This window comes from Adiantum capillus-veneris, chromosome 19 (assembly GCF_014529385.1).
Source record: "Adiantum capillus-veneris isolate H3 chromosome 19, ASM1452938v2, whole genome shotgun sequence".
In the NCBI taxonomy this organism is placed as follows: domain Eukaryota; kingdom Viridiplantae; phylum Streptophyta; class Polypodiopsida; order Polypodiales; family Pteridaceae; genus Adiantum; species Adiantum capillus-veneris.
Window position 1 is genome coordinate 38,149,240 of NC_140949.1, and position 22,539 is coordinate 38,171,778.

The window sequence follows — 22,539 nt, forward strand, 5'->3', positions numbered from 1 at the left end:
TCAATTGAAGTTTCAGAATGGCTCTTCTTTCACGCTGAAGAATGTGAGACATGTTCCCGCAATTACAAAGAGCTTGATCAGCACAGGTTTACTTGATGATGTTGGCTACATCACCACTTTTGGACAGAACATGTGGAAGATATCCAAGGGTTCTATGACAGTAGCACATGGAGTAAAGTCTGGAGGACTTTACATGATTTATGTATCAAATGTCTCTAAAAATGTAATCAATGTAACCGAGCAGCCGAACGTTTCTTTGTGGCATAGCCGGTTAGGACATATGTCCAAGAAGGGAATGGAAATCTTGTCTCGTTCTGGTTATTTGCCTGGCTTTTCATTTAATGATTTTGAATTCTGTGAACATTGTCTGTATGGTAAGCAAACACAGCAGGCACATAAGCATAGAAGCAGTAGAAGAGATACACAGTTGGCACTTGTTCATAGTGATTTGTGTGGACCTATGCCTAACCTATCTCTAGGGGGAGCTTCTTACTTTATGACATTTATAGATGATTACTCGAGGAAAGTATGGGTTTAATTTCTCAAGCACAAGGATGAAGCGTTTAGTGTTTTCAAAACGTTTGTGACACTTGTGGAGAATCAGAGTGGCAAGAAGCTTAAATGCTTACGCACTGACAATGGTGGAGAGTATGTTTCAAAGGCCTTTCAGGACTTTTGTGAGTCAAAAGGTATAAAACGTGAACTTACTGCTCCTTACAATCCTCCTCAAAATGGTGTTGCTGAGAGGATGAATAGGACCATACAAGAGAAGGTCAGAAGTATGTTGTCTAATGCACAACTGCCAAATGGGTTTTGGGTTGAAGCTCTATCAACAGCTGTTCATCTTGTAAATAGATCTCCTAGCAAGGTTTTGCAGAAGGATTCAGTGCCAGAGATGGTATGGTCAGGCAAGGTGCCCTCATACAAGCATCTCAGAGTCTTTGGCTGTGAGGCATATACTCACGTTCCAAAAGAATTTAGAAACAAACTTGAGCCAAAGAGTAGAAAGTGCATCTTTCTAGGCTATGGTAATTCTGGTGAGATGGGGTACAGACTTTGGGATCCCGAATCCAGAAAGGTTGTCCGCAGCAATGATGTTCACTTTAATGAATCCAAATATCATTCTAAACCAGAGAGGGTTGAGGAGATTAGAAGAGTTGTCTTCCAAGAAGATGGACCTGCACGTGCAAGACAAAATGTCAGAGCTCAAGAGGAGCAAGGACAGGATAGATTGGAACCACAGGTTGTGGCTGAGCCTGAGCCACCTATTGTGCGTAGATCTGGACGTGTCACGCGACCTCCTGATAGGTTTGTTCCATCTATGAACTATGTCATGTTGACTGATTGCAATGAGCCTTCATGTTACAAGGAAGCAGTGCAAATGAAGGACTCCGGGAATTGGCAATTGGCCATGCAGTCAGAGATGACAGCTCTGCATAAAAACCAGACATGGAAGCTAGTTAAATTACCACGGGGCAAAAAGGCTCTACCTTGTAAATGGGTTTACAGGTATAAGATCACCGCTCATGATAGTCAGCCAAAGTACAAAGCAAGGCTTGTTGCCAAGGGCTTTAAGCAAGAACAAGGCATTGACTTTGATGAAGTCTTCTCTCCGGTGGTCAAGATGACTACATTGAGATGCTTTCTTGCATTGGTTGCCATATTAGATTTGGTGTTGCACCAAATGGATGTCAAGACAGCGTTCTTGCATGCTGATTTAGATGTGGAAATTTACATGCAGCAGCCAGAAGGGTTTGTTGAGAAAGGCAAGGAAGGTTGGGTATGCCAGTTGTTAAAGAGTCTTTATGGCTTAAAACAATCACCGAGGGCATGGTACCATAAATTCCACAAGTTTATGCTTTCTCAAGGCTACAAACGTAGTGAGTTTGATCATTGTCTATATACAAAGAAGGCTAAGGATGGCAGTTGGCTGATCCTTATTTTGTATGTGGATGACATGTTGATTGCTGGCAAGCGCTTGGAAGAAATTTCAGCTTTGAAGTCAAAGATGGCAAAATCGTTTGACATGAAAGACATGGGTGAGGCAAGTCATATACTTGGTATGCGCATTGAGAGAGACAGATCAAGGAAGTTGATTTGGTTATCTCAAACAGAGTATATTGACAAGGTTTTGCAACGTTTCAATATGGAGAAGGGAAAGGCATTGAGTGTTCCATTGCCACCATATGTGAAACTTAGCAAACAAGATTGTCCTGTGTCTGAGGAAGAACAGGCTGAAATGGATAAGATTCCATACGCGTCTGCAGTGGGTAGTTTGATGTATGCAATGATTGCTACTCGCCCAGACATTGCATTTGCAGTGGGAGTAGTAAGTCGATACATGTCAAACCCAGGCAAGAAACATTGGGAGGCAGTGAAAGGAATATTGAGATACCTGAAAGCTACAAAGAGTATGCGTATATGCTATGGGAGTCAGGAGCTAAGTGTAAAGGGTTTTACAGACTCAGATTATGCAGGTGACTTAGACAACCGAAGGTCTACGTCAGGGTATGTCTTTACATTGGCTGGTGGAGCAGTATCATGGCGTTCTAGATTACAAGATTGTGTTACTCAATCTACTACAGAGGCTGAATATGTTGCAGCATCAGAGGCATGCAAAGAATCAATTTGGCTTAATCGACTAGTAACAGATTTGGGAATCAAAGAAGAGATGCCTGTGTTATATTGTGGTAGTTAAAGTGCTATACAATTGGCTCGCAATCCAGTTTATCAATCAAAGACAAAGCATGTGGATGTGAAGTATCATTTCATCAGGGAAATGCTCGAGGATAAGCAACTTCAGCTTGTCAAAGTTCACACCACATAAAATCCTGCTGATCTACTTACAAAAGGACTTCCCTCAAAGAGCTTTGCGCATTTTCGCAAGCAGTTAGGTGTAGGGTAGTACATCACTTCTCTACATCTCTTGTATATTAGCTTGTATAGTAGCTTCTCTCACACTTAAAGTACCACATTGGACTTTAAGTGGGAGGTTGTTGGGGTATAAAGCCCAATGTGGTCGCCCAGGTAAGTGGGCGGGCCGCCAGGTATGTACACATATTCTTTTGTAAAACCTAATAAGAACTCACTATGCTCTACACATTACAGTAGAGCGAGTTCACCATATCGTCGTGCTCTTCTTCTCGCACTCTCTCTCTCTCGCGTCGCACTTCCGCTCGTACTCCTTCACCATGCCCTGCCCTGTAGGATTTATGCGTTGGGCAAAACAAACACATAGGCATGAGGAATTGGATAAGGTAACAGACCTTGCAATGTTGTCGAGCAGGAGTCATGATTGTGCAATCGAAATGTCCACTGTTGCAAATATATGTCCTTTCTCCTTCTTGCTCTCAATCAACTGCAACCTAAGCTACCTCCGGCCCCTCAATGGTGTTGATCTTTGTTGTCCTACCTTCAGAACGTCTTCAAGCCCTTTGCAGCTCTCTAACATCGCTTGCTCCTCAAGCACCATCACGAGCCATTACTTTTGCCCGCTCTTGAAGCACCACCTTGGCTTGGGCCCGACAATGCTGCAACCGGCTACCATCGTGTTGCCTAATGTTTTGGCCACCCCTTCTTTTGCCCACTGCCTCTAGGCCTTGTATTCCAAAGCAACCCAAGCTACGCTATCACTGACCACGCAATTTGAAGGGACCACATCAGATCTCTATTACCTTACCCAATATAGTCTCTACCCCATGACCATCTCTCTCCATTCGAGGCGGCCGGGCTAGGCTCAGTTTGTGCCACAGGCCTTTTGTTCACCCACCATCTCCCAATTGCCCCCATTAGATCTGTGTAGCCCAAGACACCCCTTATCCAACTGCCACCACAAGAGCCCTTGATAATGCTCCTTTGCCCACTAGCTCTCACCCTAATGATTCATCTTCACTGTGTGCTGCTCCGCTTACCCCTGCAATTTTGTCTACTACCTCTGCCTTCAAACCCTTTGCCCCTGTGCTTGTAATAGCAGATTGTGCTGGCTTTTCAATGACAAAAAAGATTATTTTCTTTTCAATGTGATGTGCTTTTCAACAACGATTGTTTTCATCTTTGTTTGGCTATGTTATGATTGGTTGGTTATGACCTGACCAATTGTTGGGCGTTAGAATGAAGGGAAATAGTCTAGATCATGCCAGGCATCCACCTCTTGGCTCTAGAATCCAAAAAACCAAATTAGGCTCAACAAGTAAAAAGAATACGCAAGGTCAGTATTAAAACCAAGCTTGAGCTCCTAGCTATGCGGTTGGGCATAAGGGCAATGACCTAGATCTTGCCAAGCGACCACCTTTCGGCTCAAGAATATGAAAAACCATATTAGACTTACCAAGTAAACGAAGGATTTGTATTGAAACATTGCTTAGCTTTTGTAGGTCGTTAACGAACAAAGCACCACGTTCTCCTGCATACAAAATGGTTGTAGGTAGTGTGGCTACTCTAGTCTTGTCTCCTCCTATCACACTTGAAGCTTGGTGACAAGACACAGGATATCCAAATGAGGCCTCTATAATAAAACGTGCACAACCTCTCTCCGTGTTTCTCTCTCTTTATACGTCTCTCTCCCCATCAAGTGGATGCCCGTCTATATTTGTCTGTGTAATACATGCACCATTGCTTTAAGTATAATGAAAATTTGTGAAGAAATAGTTCATATACAGGGTCATTCACTTGGTTGTCAAGCAATTGAGGTAGGTTTACTTGTGCTGGGCGTATCGTAGATCGAGGTTGTAGGTGATAATCACAGATCGCTTCTATTGCAATGCTGATGGATGAAAATTTAATGGAGTCTCCGAATTTTAAGGTTACACAAGCTAGCATTGCTTTTAATATGCGTGTAGCTTTTCAAAGATGTTACACGTTTCATTATGCAGTCATTGACCAGCGATCTAGCCATGAGGCTACGTGGAGCATCCTTTAGCTTTAACGTCACTGTCTTTGATCATGCTTTTGGAAAACGGTACATGCTTCTCACTCTTTTGGACGAGGTTGATGATAAACTCGCTAACACTTCGTCAGAACAGTAGCCTCACGCTCAAGCTGATTACACAGATCTTTGATCCCTCTGTCAGCAGGGACAGGAAACCCAAGGAAGGCGGAATCTATAGGATTACTTTTAAGTTTCTCCTTGTTCATGGTGTTGCTTTTAGGGGGAGGAATAGCATAAAGGCTGGTGAGAAAACTTTGGCCTAAGTACTCACGATGCTCAATGACATTATTCTCTATAAGGTTATCGACCAATGTTCCGTGCTTTTCAGTCTGCTGCATGGGATTGATGATGAGTTCTGCTAGCGCCTGCTTTTAACATAAGAACAGAGCCTGCGTTGATTGCCGTGAGGTTGAGTAAAGTCTATGAGCGCTAAATTAATCATAAATTATTGTCACTGCATGTAGGGTAAAACACCCAAAATAGAGCCACCTAAGCGAGGCGACCAATTGCCACCACCGTGCTACACAGTTTTGAGCATGGGATGGTGCATTCGAAAGCTGAAAGCAAGGGATGTACAGGGTAGAAGCGGTGTCGCGAGCAGTGAGGCGCGCATGACGCAAGTCAAAATTTTGCATGAAAAAAAATTAGTCACCAATAGGAAGACGACGAAGGGTTTAATATGAGCCAGTGAGCCAACGCACATCAAACCCCGAATCGGATGGCAACTTAGCAAGTATCACATCTCTGCGTTAACCAATCCACCATTGGGTTTAGGGTGTCCCAGCAAATTTACTTTTTTATAGGGATGGACGGTCCCAGCACAGGGTCCGGTTTTCTATTGACCCCTTTATCCTAGCAAAGGCTTTTTAGTGCTGTTAATAATGGCTGTGTGATTTGAGATGATGCCAAGCCTTAGCACTAAAGGGCACGGAGCCAAATCGGTGGGATTGTCAGCCGTTGATCCCCGCGTGAATCTCAAGGCGGATCTGTGGTTCACAAAAAAGTGTGCCCCCCCACGTGCACCCCTGCAATTTGAACCCGTGACCTCCCACACGCATGGCTTATGCCCTATGCACCTTGCCCGCACGCACATTGTGACCACAATGGGAGACTTAAGCATTATAAATAAACCCCCCCCCCCCCCCCCATGCAGTTTTTGCCCGAGTTTACATTTCGACGATCTAACGGTCCGAGATCTCTCGATGTCCGTGTTTCCATTCGCGTGCTGTCGATCCCATGATCGGACCTTCATTTAATGCTCCGTGCCCTTCAGTGCTGAAGGATGCCAAGTGGCCAGCTGTGAGCTCAAGAACACACATAGGCGGATTAGGAAACACGAAGGATGTTACTTCCCTGTTCTTGGTCCCTTCCTTCCCTTTCCTTTGCAGCCTCATCAGCAACTTTAATAGCGTCAGTGTTTGCAGAGTTTCAAGTACCAAAGCGCTGACGTGCAAAAAAAAAAAGCGACAGGAATCTGCAAGTTCCTTTTGAGGGAGCAAAGATTTGAAACGTTGGCACGTAGGTGGAAAAAAAGGCTGATGATGGAGGTAGACAATAACAGTGGAGGAGGAGGGGTGATGAAGAGAATCTCCACAACAATGGACGTAGACAGAAAATGCTGAACTGAGACGTTAGAGCACGAGGGCGATGGCCTAGTGCTCTGATACCATGTCGAAGTGAGCAGCGGAAGGAGAGAGGAAAGAGACAATGGCACAAGAAAAAGAGAGATACATGGACAAAGGCTAGCGAGCTCAATAACTCCAAATGGAAAACTTTGTAACTGATACAAGACAGAGAGCCCGCCCCCCTAGGCAACATAAATAGTGAGCCATGGCCGCAAGGTCAAGGATATGTGGTCACGCGAAGCATGGTTACCAATAAGATGTTACTGATGATGATGATGTTGTCCAAAGGAGCTAGCTTGGTTGTTTGAGCATTCATCCTTGGTGACTATGGTCATCGGTTTGAATGCAGGCAAGTGACCCATTGGTTCTCACGAACGTTGTTTGTCACCCCGCACAGGAGTTGTACGATTTGCCAAAAAAAAAAAAAAAAAAAAGATGTTACCGATGCAACTGTGCCAAATTCGGCATAGTTACAAAAGCTCTTACATAGCTGCATATAAGACATCTAACTGGTGCAGAATCGTCTTCGCATTAACAGTCAATCAAAATGCATCACATTGCTCGATTATGGCCAATGTCGGGAGTAATTAAGGGGATTCACTAAATTATGGAGTATCTCTTTTGTAGGACCTAGTCATCCTCCAAAAGCTCCACCATCAGCACACACAATGGGAGCTGGCGGTTGGCAAAACTATTGTGAAACAAGCCTCAGTAGTCGTGTTGCGGCCCAACTGAGTACCTCTCAAAAGGCTGGCTCCTTGGCTGCATTCGAGGCATCTTACGGTAGAGCGAGCATTTTCTCATGAGTCATGGCAAGGTAATTGAATGTGTGTTACTGTACAGGCTTGCTATCGACATAAAATGCTCATTTGTGGCTATCAAAGAGGTTTTCAGCTTCCAGTTTGGGTGAAATTAGCATTGTAGGGATTAGTTGAGTAATTTAAGGAACGAGTGTGGAACATCGCGTTCACTGAGCCTCAGAATTGCGCTCTCTTTTCAGATGCTGCTGTTGATTATGCAGAATGACATGCAAGCATTGCACTTTAGGGAATATGAGACAATCAATTGCAAGGTATGTATAATGGTGTTCAATGGACCGCCAATATGATTGAATCTCCTTGAACTGACACAATTACATTTCAATTTTTGGGTTCATAGTTTGGACACTCTAGATGAATGCTGCTCAAAGAAGCACGCCACCGACAATATTCATATAAGCATGAGTTCAACGGTTAGGTGCATGTATGCACGTGAAATTAATGGAGGTATACATATGTGTGCATGTATGCATGATGACATGTGTCTACTCTAATAATGTATTCTTGTCAGCAGGCAATTGCTGGTGGGCAGCATTGAACAATTCACATTCTGAAAGTTGTAGGTAGCCATTGAAAATATTGTCAGTTTATTTCGCTAACATCATGAGACATGCCCATGCTGGCCTTTACTTTTCGAGACAAAAATACACAACTTCATGAGGTTGTGCTCTTCAGAGAACATGATTTTTCTAAGTGGGATGATGGTCACATCAAGTAACTGCAATGTGATTCTTAGATACCGTGGGAATGGTATCAACGTTATTCGGTGCATTGGGAAAGTGCGTAGGCAGAGAAGGAGAATAGGTCCTAATTAATAGAGAGGAAACTTGATGGGTTCTCTCCAAGGACTTTGTCCCTGTTTATAAACAGGTATTTATCCTTCATTGCAGGCTTGGCTAGTGTGTTTTAGGAATAGTGATTGATAAGATGCCTGCATTCCAATTGGCCTCAGTTTCTTCGAGGCAAGCATTAGGAGGCAAATCGAATCGCCGAGCAGCCTGTCCAAATCGCAGAACTAAGGCTTCATTATCCTCAATCTGCACTTGAATGTCTTCCACCTTGTATCCTGTCAATTACAACATCCAGGTATTGCACCTTGTTAGTATGATAAGTTTAGACATGTACCAAGGCACTTCTTAGATCTAAAAAAAAAGAGCTGGAGCTTCCTCCATAGCTTGAAAGATCAATTAGCTAATGTTATCATCAAATGTAGAAGAATATTTAAAATTGAGTTTAGTCTATGGATAAACAAAAGGAATAACTACACCACAACTGTCGGATCTCATGTTCAACCTACCGGAGGCATTCGTAGTGAAGACGAGAGCATTAGGGGTGTCCTTTTTGTTCACCTGAGGAACTTGAGTGGGCTTATGGGGATGGGGAAGAATGTCAAGGGTGTAGGTTTGGTTTTGGTGAGCCATTTTTGGTATTGAAGCAAGAGAAGCTAAGGCGACTATAAGTAGCTAGTTGGAGAGCTTGTCCAAAACTCCTAGCTAGCTCTTGGGTGGCTATTTAAGAAGTGGCACCCTCCCTTTTATAGTAGTATGAAGTGGGCAAGTAGCAATCCTCTTTAAAGATAAAGTAATTTTGCTGAAGAGAATGGGCACTATACTAGTTGTTATGATGCATTATCCTTTTGACAAGATTGGAAACAATGTCTACTTCCTTGAGCTATATTTGCATGTGCTGTTTTTGCTACTTTAATTATTGATGTTTTGTAATACTGTGTGTGTGTGTGTGTGTGTGTGTGTGTGTGTGAGAGAGAGAGAGAGAGAGAGAGAGAGAGAGAGAGAGAAGAAGAAGAAGAAGAGGAGAAGAGGAGAATTTTAACGTCGTAGGAAACTATTCAAAGAGACCTCAAAGAGCTATCCGACGAGGAGAGTTGAACTCAAGACCTGTTGAGAGAGAGAGAGAGAGAGAGAGAGAGAGAGAGAGAGAGAGAGAGACCACAATGATGGAAGGTGTTTCCATGGCTCCCATCTATAGAATCAATAAGCCCTAAAAGAAGAGGCTTAATATAACATAATTTGATTAAAGGCCATAGTTCTCTGACTTTGACATTGTTGAATTTAGTCAGAGAAACCGGCACATAATAATGAGGGTTTTGAGATCAAATTTAATTAAAAGGTTTTGATTAACCAAATCAGTTGGGATTGGACAAAGGAAGATTAACACTGTCAAAGCCATAGCTGGCACCAGCTTAAGACAAGAGAGATTAATTTATTTGCATTCTTACGATCAATGCGAGAGATGATGAGAGTCCATAGCTTTTTCTTTTTTTTTTTGCTTTGATGAGATGCGTCGGCGAGAGCACCCAGCTGCAAAGGCTTATTGTTTTTTGTTATATTCTTTCACAACCACCACCACGATTCCCACCCTTTCTTTCTTCTTTTTCACGCCCACTTGAGTTCCCACCTCTCTTTGTAGCTCTACCGCCCATTTGCAAGCAAAGATTTGATTCACTCTCACTAGAAAAATATTAGAACCACCAGGGAGTGCTCGCCCACACCACGACTTTGACCCACTCCATTGCCTTTGCCACTTACGACGGTTTGTATACAAAGAGTGATGCAAATGGTTTAGAGGCCCAAGGTTTCTTTTCTTTAAATAAAATAAAATTGGAGGTGCACATGGAATTGAAAGGATGTTGTTGGCTAGCAAACTTGGGTCTTTGTACACCGACACATACTTTAACCTAGAGTAGTGAATGTGTGAAGCTACACTAATATGTTGAGGGGGAGTTTCAAAACTCACTTCGTATTGCCCTAGTTAGTTGTCACTCCGAGCAATCATGGCATTAGCTAGGCTACAACCACTTCCATCACGAATTTTAGTACCATTTGTAGTTATTTTTATTAGTCTCATTGAATGTGTTCCCACAATGAATGTAGAAGGTGGGAATCAGCCCTTGGAGCGACACCTTGCACGGAAGTTTATCTAAAAGGTGTTCAAGTTACCTGGCAGAATTACCACCCGTTACGCTATACTGTACGACTATGCTGACTAGTCAGAATCCAGTGCAAATACCTATAAATAGGACCCACTTATCCTGTTTTGGGGGTTAGACTACATGAGGCTAGGCAATACTACTCTACTCATTTTGAATCTTGTATTTGAGAGCCTAAAGGAGCCTACTAGCACTCAGTGCTAGTCATTGTATCATTTATTTCTTTCAATCACTCATTTCACAGTTCTAAATTGGAACCGGTTGTAATATGAACCTCTTACTTTGAATCTAAACTAGTTGTAATGTGAACCCCTTATTCTAAATCTGAATATACATTCTTAGTTATCTCATTCCATATTTGTAATATAAAGTCTTTCATTTCATTTCATTTTAGTTCAATTCATTTGTTCATTTGGTCTGATGTCAAGTCATCTGAAGTTTGAATCTATCATCTGATATCTGACTATGTCATCTGGTCATTTGAAATCTAAACTCCTTATCTGTTCATCTAAACTTGGCCAGTACTCTGAGTCTAGCTCTGGAATAGTTGTCTACCCATCCAACTCATTCCATTTTGGTGATCATGGTGGTGAGCTAAAGCTCTTGACAAGAGCCAATCTCCCCATTAGAACTCAGAGTTAAGTCGGTCATTCACAATGCCTGTAAGACGTCTAATTCGAGGTAGGAATGGTGTTTGCCGAGGATTAGGATCATATCAATACAGTGGAGGAATCATATCAAGGCTATGAGGTTAAGTCGGTCATTCACAATGCCTGCAAGACGTCTAATGCGAGGTAGGAATGGTGTTTGCCGAGGATTAGGATCATATCAATACAGTGGAGGAATCATATCGATGCTATGAGGATGAAGAGTCGCATTCTCAAGGTGAAGAATCTGAAGCCAATTTAAGTGTTGGAGGTGGTGAGGAACGTCGAACCTTTGAATACTCATTGCATTCACGTAGATGACATTTAGGGAGAGCTGAAAGATGATCTACTCACATAGTTCTTGTCATTCGATCGGAAAAGACAAAATTAGAGTTGACACTGCAACATGGACGCGAGCAAATATAGGCACAAAGTGATTAGAGTCGTTGACAAAACTTAGTCAAGAAAAGGAGCCTAATACGATGTCTCGAAAATATCTGGAAAGAGAGAAAAAAGGAAAACCCCAATCCTAGACACCTCTAGAAGGTTGATATACAAGGAGACAGAGACCCAGACAACCCCCTCCCCCCCCACATTTTTCTCTATCAATAGAAACTGAATGGAAAGTATATGCTACTAGAGTTTCTCCCGAGGAATATGGTTGTAGCATGTGATGTGATCACAATGAAAACACAATATGCGTGTATAACACTTTAAAAATGGGAGAGGATCCACAAAAATGCTAAATGATGATGACAAAATGCTATCACAGATAAGAGACACACAACACGATTGTGAGGTTCCCTCTCGTCTCACCTAGACAGAACTGGAGGACACCTCACAACTGGTATCAAAGCCTAGGGTTCAGAGCCTAGGTTAGTTTGAAGAGAAAAAAAATCCATATTGTCTGAAAATTTAAAAAGCAAGAAAAATTGGTTAGCTAATCCAAGGTTTATGTGTCGTTATTTTAGGAAGATCCTGTGGTTGAATATTGCAAGTTCCAAATCTCAGTGAGCTTATTTATGAGAGAGCTTGTCATTCTCCAAACTATCTTTTCTGACGGAGCGTGATGGAGCTACTGATGAAGGCTCACACTCCTCATTCGACTTGGATAGATAAAGGCTGGGAGCTCGAATGGAGCAATGAAGGTGGGACTTATTACATCAATGCTTGGAAGTTGGGATGTCTCACCACGGATTTAAAGAAACTACACTGGGATGAGGAACTAAGAGTGGTTCAGTTGTACTACTTCTTGGGTACAAACTCGAGTATCATTGTTCCCACTTATCCAGGAGGCACGGGGAAACCCCTGAACGAATGGATATGGGATAAAGTGGTGGAGATAATTCCATATCGAAGGATCAGAACTTTTTCTCAGAATACCCCTAAGAATTTGGATCTTGTAATTTACTTTCCGATTTCCAATGAGTATAAGAACTATTATACCGATCAGTTAGAAGATTGAAGAATTGTGACTAAAAACACCCATCGTTTGTATCACCATATTCCAAGTCAAACAGCTATGCGGATTCTTTAGATGTCGTAAAAAATTACGATAAGTTAGGATGAGATACCCTAAGCCTCTTTTGTAAGGCTATCCTTGTAAATATTCACTTTATGAATAAAGAATCAAGTCTTTTGAATTGAGTATCTTGATCTTGTGTCTGTTCTAAAGTTAAATCTTAGCCGTGTGATAAGTCTTTAAATTTGTCAGTCTACCGATCTCATGAAATCATGTAGGTACATGCTTCTGCTCTTTATACCGCGGTACAAGAGAAAAAACTTCTTCTCAAGCAAGCACAACCCCCAACTTCAAAGGTGAAGGGATTAACGTTGAACGAGATGCAGAGGTGTGGATCGAAGCCATGGAGGATTATTTTGAAGCTGGGGAAACTCATCTGCAGAATCAGACTATGCTTGCCATGTTCTGACTTACCTGGTGGAAACAACATTGCCGAGACTCCGACATTGTTGGATCTTCTCAGTCATGGGAAGAGATTAAGACTGCAGTGACCGAATGATACTTACCACAAGCTCATAGGGCCATCAAAATGAACGAGTTTTTCTCACTCAAGCAACTATCCTTGACTGTAGAGGGATACTACTCCAAGTTCGTGACTTTGAAGAGATATACACCCAAGATGACCTTGGAACGACAAGTGGCCAGGTTCTGCCAAGGCCTCATTGAACCATTAAACAGTAGATTGGAAGCTCTTAGACCAACAACATTGCAAGATGCTTTGTTAAGAGCCAAGCCATTAGCTACGGAAATCATGAAAGTTGCTCAGGATAGAAGGAATTACTTAGTGAAGAGGGCCAGATCAAATAACTAGGATAACAGACCGACAAACCTTGCGTATCAGGATCGTCCTGTGGTAGCTACTTCAAACGCTACCGAGTTTTTCAATGTGCGGTGTTATGACTGCCAAGAGTACGTCCACTACAGAAACAGATGTCCCAAGAAGACTTGTGAATCCGGTGAAAATGCAGTACCTCTCAATGCCAACGGAAGAGGTCAACTGAACAATCGTGGAGGACGAGGAAGAGGAGGTAGAGGACGAGGACGTGGTGTAGTTGCTAGGGCTAATACTACAGTTGGACAACCGACTGTAGGTGATGAAGCAGATGAAAGGGCAGTGCTGCATGCTGCCATAGATAATCCTGGTGCTCATCAGCAGTTCGCGGTAATTCAAGCTCCTGGAATGCGCCAAGGTGATAAAGTTGAATTTCTCATAGACTGTGGAAGTACGCATTCGTTTCTATCTCCTAGATGCATGAGAAAGTTAAAGCTAAACCAAGATCGTGCAAATAGACTAGTAGTAGAACTAGCTAATGGGAAGGAAGTATTATCTCAACATTCCGCTGGCTTGATAGATTTTGAATTAGGGGGTTATGCTACTTTTGGGCAGTTCCGTACTTTACCTTTAGGAATTTATGACGGAATTTTAGGAATGGACTGGTTGAAAAATAACCAAGCCCACATTCATTGTGCTCAGGGAAACTTTACGTTCACAGATAACCTTGGGAATGAAGTTCTAGTTCAAGGGAAAAATGGGATACCCAAGGCTCATTTACTTAAAGCCAATAGACTTCTGAAGGGACTTAAAAAGGGACAACAGGTTTACGTTGTGAAGCTTAACAAGGTGGGTCAATCATATTCAAAATTTCACCCAGAATGGTTGAAGGAATATGCCGATGTTTTCCCAGAAGATTTGACCAATCTGTCGCCATATCGTGAAGTAGACCATGAAATAGAAACTATACCAGGATGTGAACTTGTTTCTAAGAGACCATACAAAATGTCATTACCCAAAGCTATAGAACTTAAAGAACAGCTTAGGCAACTGATTGAGCAAGGGTTCATTAGACCTAGTACTTCTCCTTGGGGTGCACCAGTTCTTTTTCAAAAGAAGAAGGATGGATCTTTGCGGCTATGCATAAATTATCGTGGACTTAACCAAGTGAGTGTCAAGAACAAGTATCCAATTCCGAGAATTGATGAATTGTTGGATAGACTCCATGGATCCAGGATCTTTTCAAAGATTGATCTTTGGTCAGGATATTATCAGATCAGAATCAAAGAATCAGACATACCGAAGACAGCTTTTAATACTAGGTATGGGCATTATGAATTCACAGTTATGTCCTTTGGTCTTATTAATGCACCTGCAAGCTTCAATGGACTAATGCAGGATATCTTTAGACCTTACTTGGATGACTTTGTCCTAGTCTTTTTTTATGATATTTTGGTTTACTCTAAACACGAAGCAAAGCATGAAGGACATGCCAGGAAGGTGTTGGAAATTCTACATCAGCATCAGCTTTATGCTAAGGAAAGCAAGTGTACTTTTTGTACTCCCCAAGTTAGTTATTTAGGTTTCATTATATCCGTCGATGGAATTTCAGTTGATCCCGAGAAGATCAAGGATATAGTGGATTGCCCTCAACCTTCTTCTGTCAGTGAAGTCAAAGGATTTCTTGGAATTACATGGTGGTACAGGATTTTTGTCAAGGATTACGCTCTTATTGCTACACCTTTGACAGGACTTCTGATTGAAGAAAGGGATGCGTATTGATTGGAAAGCAGAGCACGAAACTAGTTTTGCTGAGTTAAAGAGATATTTGGTGTCAAGTGGAAGGATTTCTAGAAGAAGACGCAACGTGGGAAGAACAACTAACACTTCAGAAGGATTACCCAGACTCACCCTTGAGATGAGGGCATCTCAATTCTTTCACAGTGGGTAGAATGTAAGGTCTCGACCTGCCCTAGAAGAGGGATACCTATGTAAAATTTTAAGTCTAAATATCAGTTTGGCAAAAGATGCTATTTTTAGCAGGTTTCAGTGATCAGATGTCATTTTTTAGTTGTGATCCTTGTAGAACTTTTAATTCTGGTAAAATTCAATTTTTGTGAAAATTTTTCAAAAGTAGAAAGTTTTTGACCCCTGTAATGGTCTAGGGTCGAGTGGCTCGTCAAATTGTGCACCGACCCAGATTTCCACAACAACCAATGAGAAAACTTGACAAGGAATAACCTTATTCTTACACATAATGCTAGATTAAATTCCAAGCCTTCATACTGCAAGTATGCAAGCTAACTCAGGAATGCCACGAGATGATTATGTCTTAAAAACTCATACCTCATCCGAAGATTATCATAACCAAAACTTCCTTCGTATGCAACATGAGATCAAGATTACTGTACTAATTAAATGAATCATTATAACATACAATGGTAGACTATAACCATGAAAATACCCAATATAATAGATGATTCATACACGATTTGCTAAAGCAACACAATACCCTACTTGTACATCTTTTTTTTTTTTTGCATGCAAGAAGTCTCATAATTATGTCCTAATTTCATGGGAAAAGCAAGAGTTTAATTCCTTGATTAATCCTCAATTTGGGTGCACAAAAAGTCTCACCATATCTTAGAGAATCATAGGTGAAGAGCTTTACACATAACTATGCACAACATGCATAACTGGCAATGATGATTATATGCATAAACTCATGCATAATTAAAGGAAAATTAACTATCTTTAAGAAGCAAGGTGCTCCTTAACCCAACAGTGGAATAAAATCGATGAATGGAAACCATTGACAATACCCCACATATAATAGAGAATAGAATTATTTAGTGTTGTAGCCAACTAGCATATTTAAGCTCGACATAGGAATCCTCTAGAGAAAAGAGATTATGGAGCAATAGGATTAACATAAATATAATTAAATTACCTTCAATTAAAGCCTCCTTTGTGTGTTATGTGATGTAGAAAGGCTTCACATAAGAATGATCTGGCAGCAGCACTTCCTTGCACTGACTTGGGAATTGTGTGTAAAGCTGGGTGGGAATGCTCCTTATATAGGCTTCTGGGGTTGCTTGATGGCCAAGGCATGCCATACCTCCCTAGCTCGCCCCCTCTTGCCAAAAGAAGAAGTAGAGGTGTCACAAGCCTCTCACTAACCACTAGAGGTGTCCCCTTTTACCTAAATTAAGTGATACACCTCTCTAGTCCATACTTAGCCTCCATGCCACATTCCCATACTTGACCCAACACTTGGCACAAGGCTACCTATACACATGACCCATGGCCATACATGATGGGGTTACATGCCCATGCATACCCATGACCATGCATGCACACCCACACATCCATATGCACATCCATGCCATACACATACCTTAGAAAATGCTAACCTTAGGCTAACTTGATCTATACTAACCCGAATTTAATTCTCAAACTTGCTAAGTCAAGATAGAGCTGCAGGTAACGAATACGACTACCTGCCATAAATAGCAGCTTCTGATGTCCGGATCCTATTTTTAAGGAAATCTGTGTCGGTGCACAGTTTGACAAGCCGGTCGACCCTAGACCATACCAGCGGTCAAAAACTTTCTATTTTTGGAAATTTTTTACAAAAACTAAATTTGACAAGAATTAAAAGTTCTACAAGGATCACAACTCAAAAAATGACATTTGATCACTGGAACCTGCTCAAAATACCATCTTTTGCCAAACTGATATTTAGACTTAAAACTTTACATAGGTATCCCTCTTCTAGGGCAGGTGGAGACCTTACAACGATGATGAGGGAATGAAGACGACATCAGACATGGTGCAAAATGTACCTTGTATTGATTTGCATGCACGAGCTTGAATTTTTTCACAATTTATACAAATATAGAGAACAACAACAGGAAATTTATCACTTGTGTGTTGATGGATAGCAATTTGTTGGCAAAGTTTTGGGCACCTCACGACCCCTTAGATATCATGCTTCAATTTTATAAAATTTAGACTGTGCTACAAATACTTGCTCTAAACCGTGCTATATAAAAGCATGTGCGTGTGTTTATTTAAAATGTATGTATTAGAACACTGATATTGCCTTGAAAGTTAACTTAAAAGCTACATCTTTGGCTCTAGAGGTTGGAGTCATCAAGGGAAAGGTGACTTTGATGCTCCAAAGTTCGTTGCTTATGGTTGATTTTGAGAAATAATGAAATTATCTCTCACACAAAATATGACCCCTTACATACACATTAGGCACTCCCGCTCCCGCTCTCTATCTCAATTTCCTCTCTTTTTGCTGCTCTAAACTCTCTCTCTATACTCAATCTCTCAACTCTTTCTCTCTCTCCTTTTTACTAATAAATTTTGACTTTTGATCTTATCGGATATCCTTTGAGGTCTCTTAGAGTTGCTCTTACAACATTAAAATCTCCCTCATTATGAAGGGGATGGGGTCTAAGGGGGACTCTTTATTTGCCATGGAATTAAAAAGGAGATTATGGAAGGGACAAGTGGGTGGATGCCATGTGGAATGAAATGGTGGGTATGGTAGGTCTTAAAAGTAAGTGGTCAAACTTGTTCTCTTTTACAAAATACAAAGAGAAAATCTCTTATAATTTCAAAAAAATGAACTTTATAGTTGAGTAAAAACCAATACTTTCTCTCTCTAGTGGCTATCAGTTTCTCCCCCCCTCTCTCCTAAAAAAGGGTCCCTCCAAAAACGTGTTGATCATTCCCTCCCTCTCTCTTTATTGTACCATCTCTCACTTCTCTTCACTTCACTTTCAGTTTTCCCTCCCAAAAGCTCTGCTTCTCTTTCCTTCTTTTCAGTTTTCCCTCCCAAAAGCTCTGCAGCAGAAGTTTGAACCTTCTTTCCCTCCTCAAGCTTACTGCATTCTCCTCAAGCTGAAGTTCTCCATTTCTCCATGAGCCTCACTAAACACCTCTACCTAAAGCTAAAGATCTACTGCATATTCTTCTACTAGATCATCCCTCTTTCTTTCCTCAATAGGTTTCCTGCTCCTTCTCCATTGTGCTCTCTAGAGAGGATCTACTTTCCTCTCAAGCTTTGCAACATTATCTTTCCAATTAAGCCAAAAAGCAGGCGGAGCAGTATAGCAGTAAGTGGCATCCTTCGTCTAATGTACCATCAAGAATCAACTGAGAACATGGATGTGAAATCTCTAATCATAAGTGTTTGTTTGCAGGTTGTGCCACTATTCTCCATGGCATCATCGGGTACTCGACGACCTAGGAGTGTCATTGAGTCCATTTCATGCAGCAATGTACAAGACGACAGTGGATGTTGGGTGATGATGGAGTTCAAACGATTGATGTGGGTGACAATGCAACCCAACTCAAGAGGTGCACACAAGGTCTCAAGGAGACACATGGCTTCTCGAGCACACCATTGGAAGGGAAGGATCATGGAGTTCAAGAAAACCCATGATGGCAAGTGTCTTGCAAAGGTGCAACATGTGTATGTTGCTTCACAACTGAAGCTAGAGACAACAATGGCTCCATCAAGGTTTCCTGCAAACTGTAATTTCACTCCTCTTTCAATTTTTTAGATTGTATATTTTGTATTTATGTTGTATATATTGCTTTGATGTCTATAAGGCTTTCATTGCTTGTTCATGTTTGCAGATGTATTCCCATCTGATTTTGTAGAGTGGGAGCCAATAGAGTCCTTCACAGGAACTTTTGAGGCCATCCACGTTGACCTTGGCAAGCTGCTCTATGCTGGTTGTCCATCCGTGGAGCTTGTCTCACGGGACATTTTTTTTTATAACCATACTTATGTAACGCCTAGGCAAACTGGGTATGGTAATCTTTCTCCAGTTCCTCCACCACTCTTGCAGAGTATGGAATGGCCTAAGCCTGACAATTCCTTGATCACAACAACCAAAAGGAGAATTGAGGCGGATCAGCAATAAAGTGCACCTATGGTTCCCATAAAGCTTCCCTAACTTGGTTTATGTCCCTTCATGTGTTCATGTTTATCTTTCGACTGCGGAGTGTTCACAGGACACCAACAATGTGGACTTGCAAAGGGAAAAGTGCGATCAACAGTTTCCTTGCAGTTGGATGGCAGACTAAGGTGGTCAACCACTAGGGAGATACAATCAAGTGCTCTGTAGTTTCTGAGAATTATGGAAATCAAATCATGTGCCTCATTTTATGAAAGCATCCCGGAAAGCACTTTTCTTCCACACAAACCGCTGACCATTATGGGTGGAGAAGATCACTCTAGCATCGACCTTACAAGGAAAACTCTTGAAGAGATGGATGAGGAAACTGAGGTATCCACTTTTTGACTTTATCGATAGTAAATTTTTTCCTATAGCAAGTGTTGAAGTTGTTTAAAATGTTTTGTAGACTGCATACCATGTTGATAAGTTTGCAATGCATACTGGAGGTTCACGCAACAATCCTATGGGTAGAGATAGCTCCTTGTGGCACTACCTTGGCCATATGGGGCCATCCGTTCTTCAAGTTGCACACACAGAGTTCTCCAAGCATGGTTCTGCAGAGCTGCTCAAGTGCAAGGCATTAAGTGCCATCCTTGCTAAAGATTCCCTTACCCTTAATGCTCACAAGTGTATCTTGGTGGATCGAGAGGCCGCATTGTATGCTTTTACAGGAAAGCACCCTGGGTCAGTCCTCTCCCACTGTGCCTTAAGCCTAGGTCAAGGGGTGACAAACCCATAGGAGATTGTCAAAACTTTTGGTGTCAAGTCGGCCATTCTCCCTATACCAAAAGATGTAATCTACAAGAAAACCAACCAGCCATTATGTAATATCCAGAGCAATATACAATTGGTATTTTGTTTGTCACTTCATGTACTTTTTTTTTCTATTGCACAATTGGCCAATAATTCTTTTTCTTCAACGCGTTCACACCTCCTTGACCATCCAAGCACCCGTCTGACGTGGGACGCCTACCGGTGAATATTTTGTGAAACGGAGCCGTTCCAAGTGCGTACGGAGGCCGTGGGATGACCAAAATCCACGGCGATGACCAACGACACGGAACGGGCCGCAAAAAATCCATGTGCGCCATGGCGCGCATGGGGCAGTTTTGACCAGGTCAAAACTGCCCCATGCGCACCGTGGCCCCGAGGAAGTCACCTAAGAAAAATGTAACCTATCACGTGAGTTCAACAGAAGGGTTTTAAAGTTCTTGAAACTTACAGAAATATATATACAAAAGGACATTATATTTTCAAATTTGATAAAAACTTACAGATTTTAAAAGAAAAGGATATACATTATATTCCTAACAAAATTCACAGATAAGGGGTTTTACAAACATGTCTTGAACTCACGTAATATGGTAGTTTTACTCATAGTGAACCCCCCGAGGCTTTTTTGCAGCCCGTTCCATGTTGTTGGTCATCGTCGTGGCTTTTGGTCGTCCCACGCCCTCCGTACACACCTGGAACAGCTCTGTTTTACAAAATATTCATCGGTAGGCGTCCCACATCAGATGGGTGCTTGGATGGTTGAGGAGGTGAAATCTAACTACTTGATTAATTCAAATACTTCAACAAAAGAAAGTATACAATTAACTATTAGAGTTACACCGAATGAGAGAAAATCGAGTCGTTTATATTATATCGAAAGATTACAAATCTGATAAACAGAGGTTACATGGGAAAACTAATTCTTATGGAGGCACCCTTCATTCCTCAGATTGAGCGCTAGAGCTAGATCTATATTTTTTAATGTAACTCGCTTTTAATGCACCATACAAGATACACCATCTTGGAAAAACTGCACCAAAATGTCCTCGACAGCATCCTGTAAAGCCAAAAGAGCTCCACACTAGATACGTGTAGTGTATTCGTCCATTAATTCTCTTACCACCCGAGAAAAAGCTGCCTTTGGTATTATTGGCTCCGTGCTCTTTTGATATTTGCCGATCTCACGTAGACTAACTGTTCCACACTTCCATCGCCTTTTCCTCTGCAGTGTTGGCGGTGGTGGAGGAGCCGCTTGTTTGGCCCATTGAGGAAGGTCATTTTTATACTTCTTCCTCCTCTCTTCTTGGGCTTGCTGCTCTTCAGGTGTGAGCTTGTCCTTTTTCTTTTTTGCACATTGTTTTGCTCTCTGAGGATTTTTTGATGGTCTGGAGCTCCCAGCCCGGGCTTGTTGGGCGGCCTGAGCCCTGCTGTCCTCTTTCGCTCTCTTCTCGGCCTGTGCTCATGCTTGTAAATTAGCCAAGTGGGCTCTCTCAGCCTCGGCTCTCTGCCATTTTTCGTGCTCTCTCTGCCTTCTTTGTTCTTCATGCAATTTCTATGCTTTTCTATCTGCTGCCTCTTTCTTTTGTAACCCTCTCATTCTCTTCCTCCTCTTGGAATCTCGTGCTATTGAAACAAGATCATCAGGTATTACCTTGATCACCCTTTGTTTGATTTACGGAGGGAATTTTTGCGGCCTAGTTGCGGCCGCTTGAGCTTCAGGTGTTGTCGTTGCTTGATCTCCAGTTGCTGTCGTTGCTTGATCTTCAGTTTGTTGCCGTTGCATGAGCTCCAGGTCTTGTTTCCTGTGTTGATCTGTTATGAGCTGCAAATGCTCCGAGGTCCGGTAGAGGTGTGCGATTTGCATGTTGTAGTGGCTGGAGATCACCAAATATCTGTCGCATGGTGTTTTGATCCTCTGTAGTTGAAGGTTGGGGGAGTGGTTGGGTGTTAGGAGCTGGTTCTTGTGGTTGAGGCTGTGGATTTGAAGCGGTGGATTCTGTACGAGGTGCTGGTTACGGATTTGCAGTGTTGTTAGTGGCAGTGGTGTCATCGTTGTGCATGGTGGTGTGCTCTTGTGTATCGTCCATGTTGTGCAAGATATGAGTGTGTGTATGTTTGGGCTTGAGAGGATCTTCTAAAATGTGCAAACAAGAAATGAACTTTGAGTTGTGATTTTTGACTTATATAGTACTTAAACTTTTAAAAAAATTTAAAAACTCAATAAAATCACTAAAAATTAAAAAAGACTCCAAAATAGATGGAACTTGAGCCATGGGACTAATAATTATCGCCTTTACAAATCACTTTGCATGACAATGCATGTTTACAATAGAAATGGTTAGTGTCAAAAGGAAATTAAATTTCCATCCAACGCCTGTCATCATGCCGCCTTGTCTGCAACCAGCGTTTGAATCAATCTTTTGTACTCGAAGCATGATATGATTGTGATCGCCTCAAGCTAACCACTTTTTCTATTCTACATTTTAAACTTCTTTGTTCTCTTGTCTTTTTTCTCTCTCTCCCTGC

General features: G+C 41.8%; 2 protein-coding genes across 2 annotated transcripts; one reads left to right on the forward strand and one right to left on the reverse strand.

Moving 5' to 3' along the window:
* Positions 1–7,934: 7,934 nt before the first annotated feature.
* On the reverse strand, positions 7,935–8,875 carry LOC147433853 (18.5 kDa class I heat shock protein-like). The gene is made up of 2 exons (XM_086489816.1): positions 8,668–8,875; positions 7,935–8,436 (listed from the first exon to the last, which is right to left on the reverse strand). The coding sequence occupies exons 1-2, from the start codon at positions 8,789–8,791 to the stop codon at positions 8,267–8,269; spliced, it is 294 nt and encodes a 97-aa protein (XP_086345942.1). The 5' UTR covers positions 8,792–8,875; the 3' UTR covers positions 7,935–8,266.
* A 4,230-nt stretch (positions 8,876–13,105) lies between these two features.
* On the forward strand, positions 13,106–15,040 carry LOC147433854 (uncharacterized). Its single transcript, XM_086489547.1, has 3 exons — positions 13,106–13,243; positions 13,328–14,322; positions 14,494–15,040. Exons 1-3 carry the CDS (start codon positions 13,106–13,108, stop codon positions 15,038–15,040), a joined length of 1,680 nt encoding a protein of 559 aa, XP_086345673.1.
* The last annotated feature ends 7,499 nt before the right edge of the window (positions 15,041–22,539 follow it).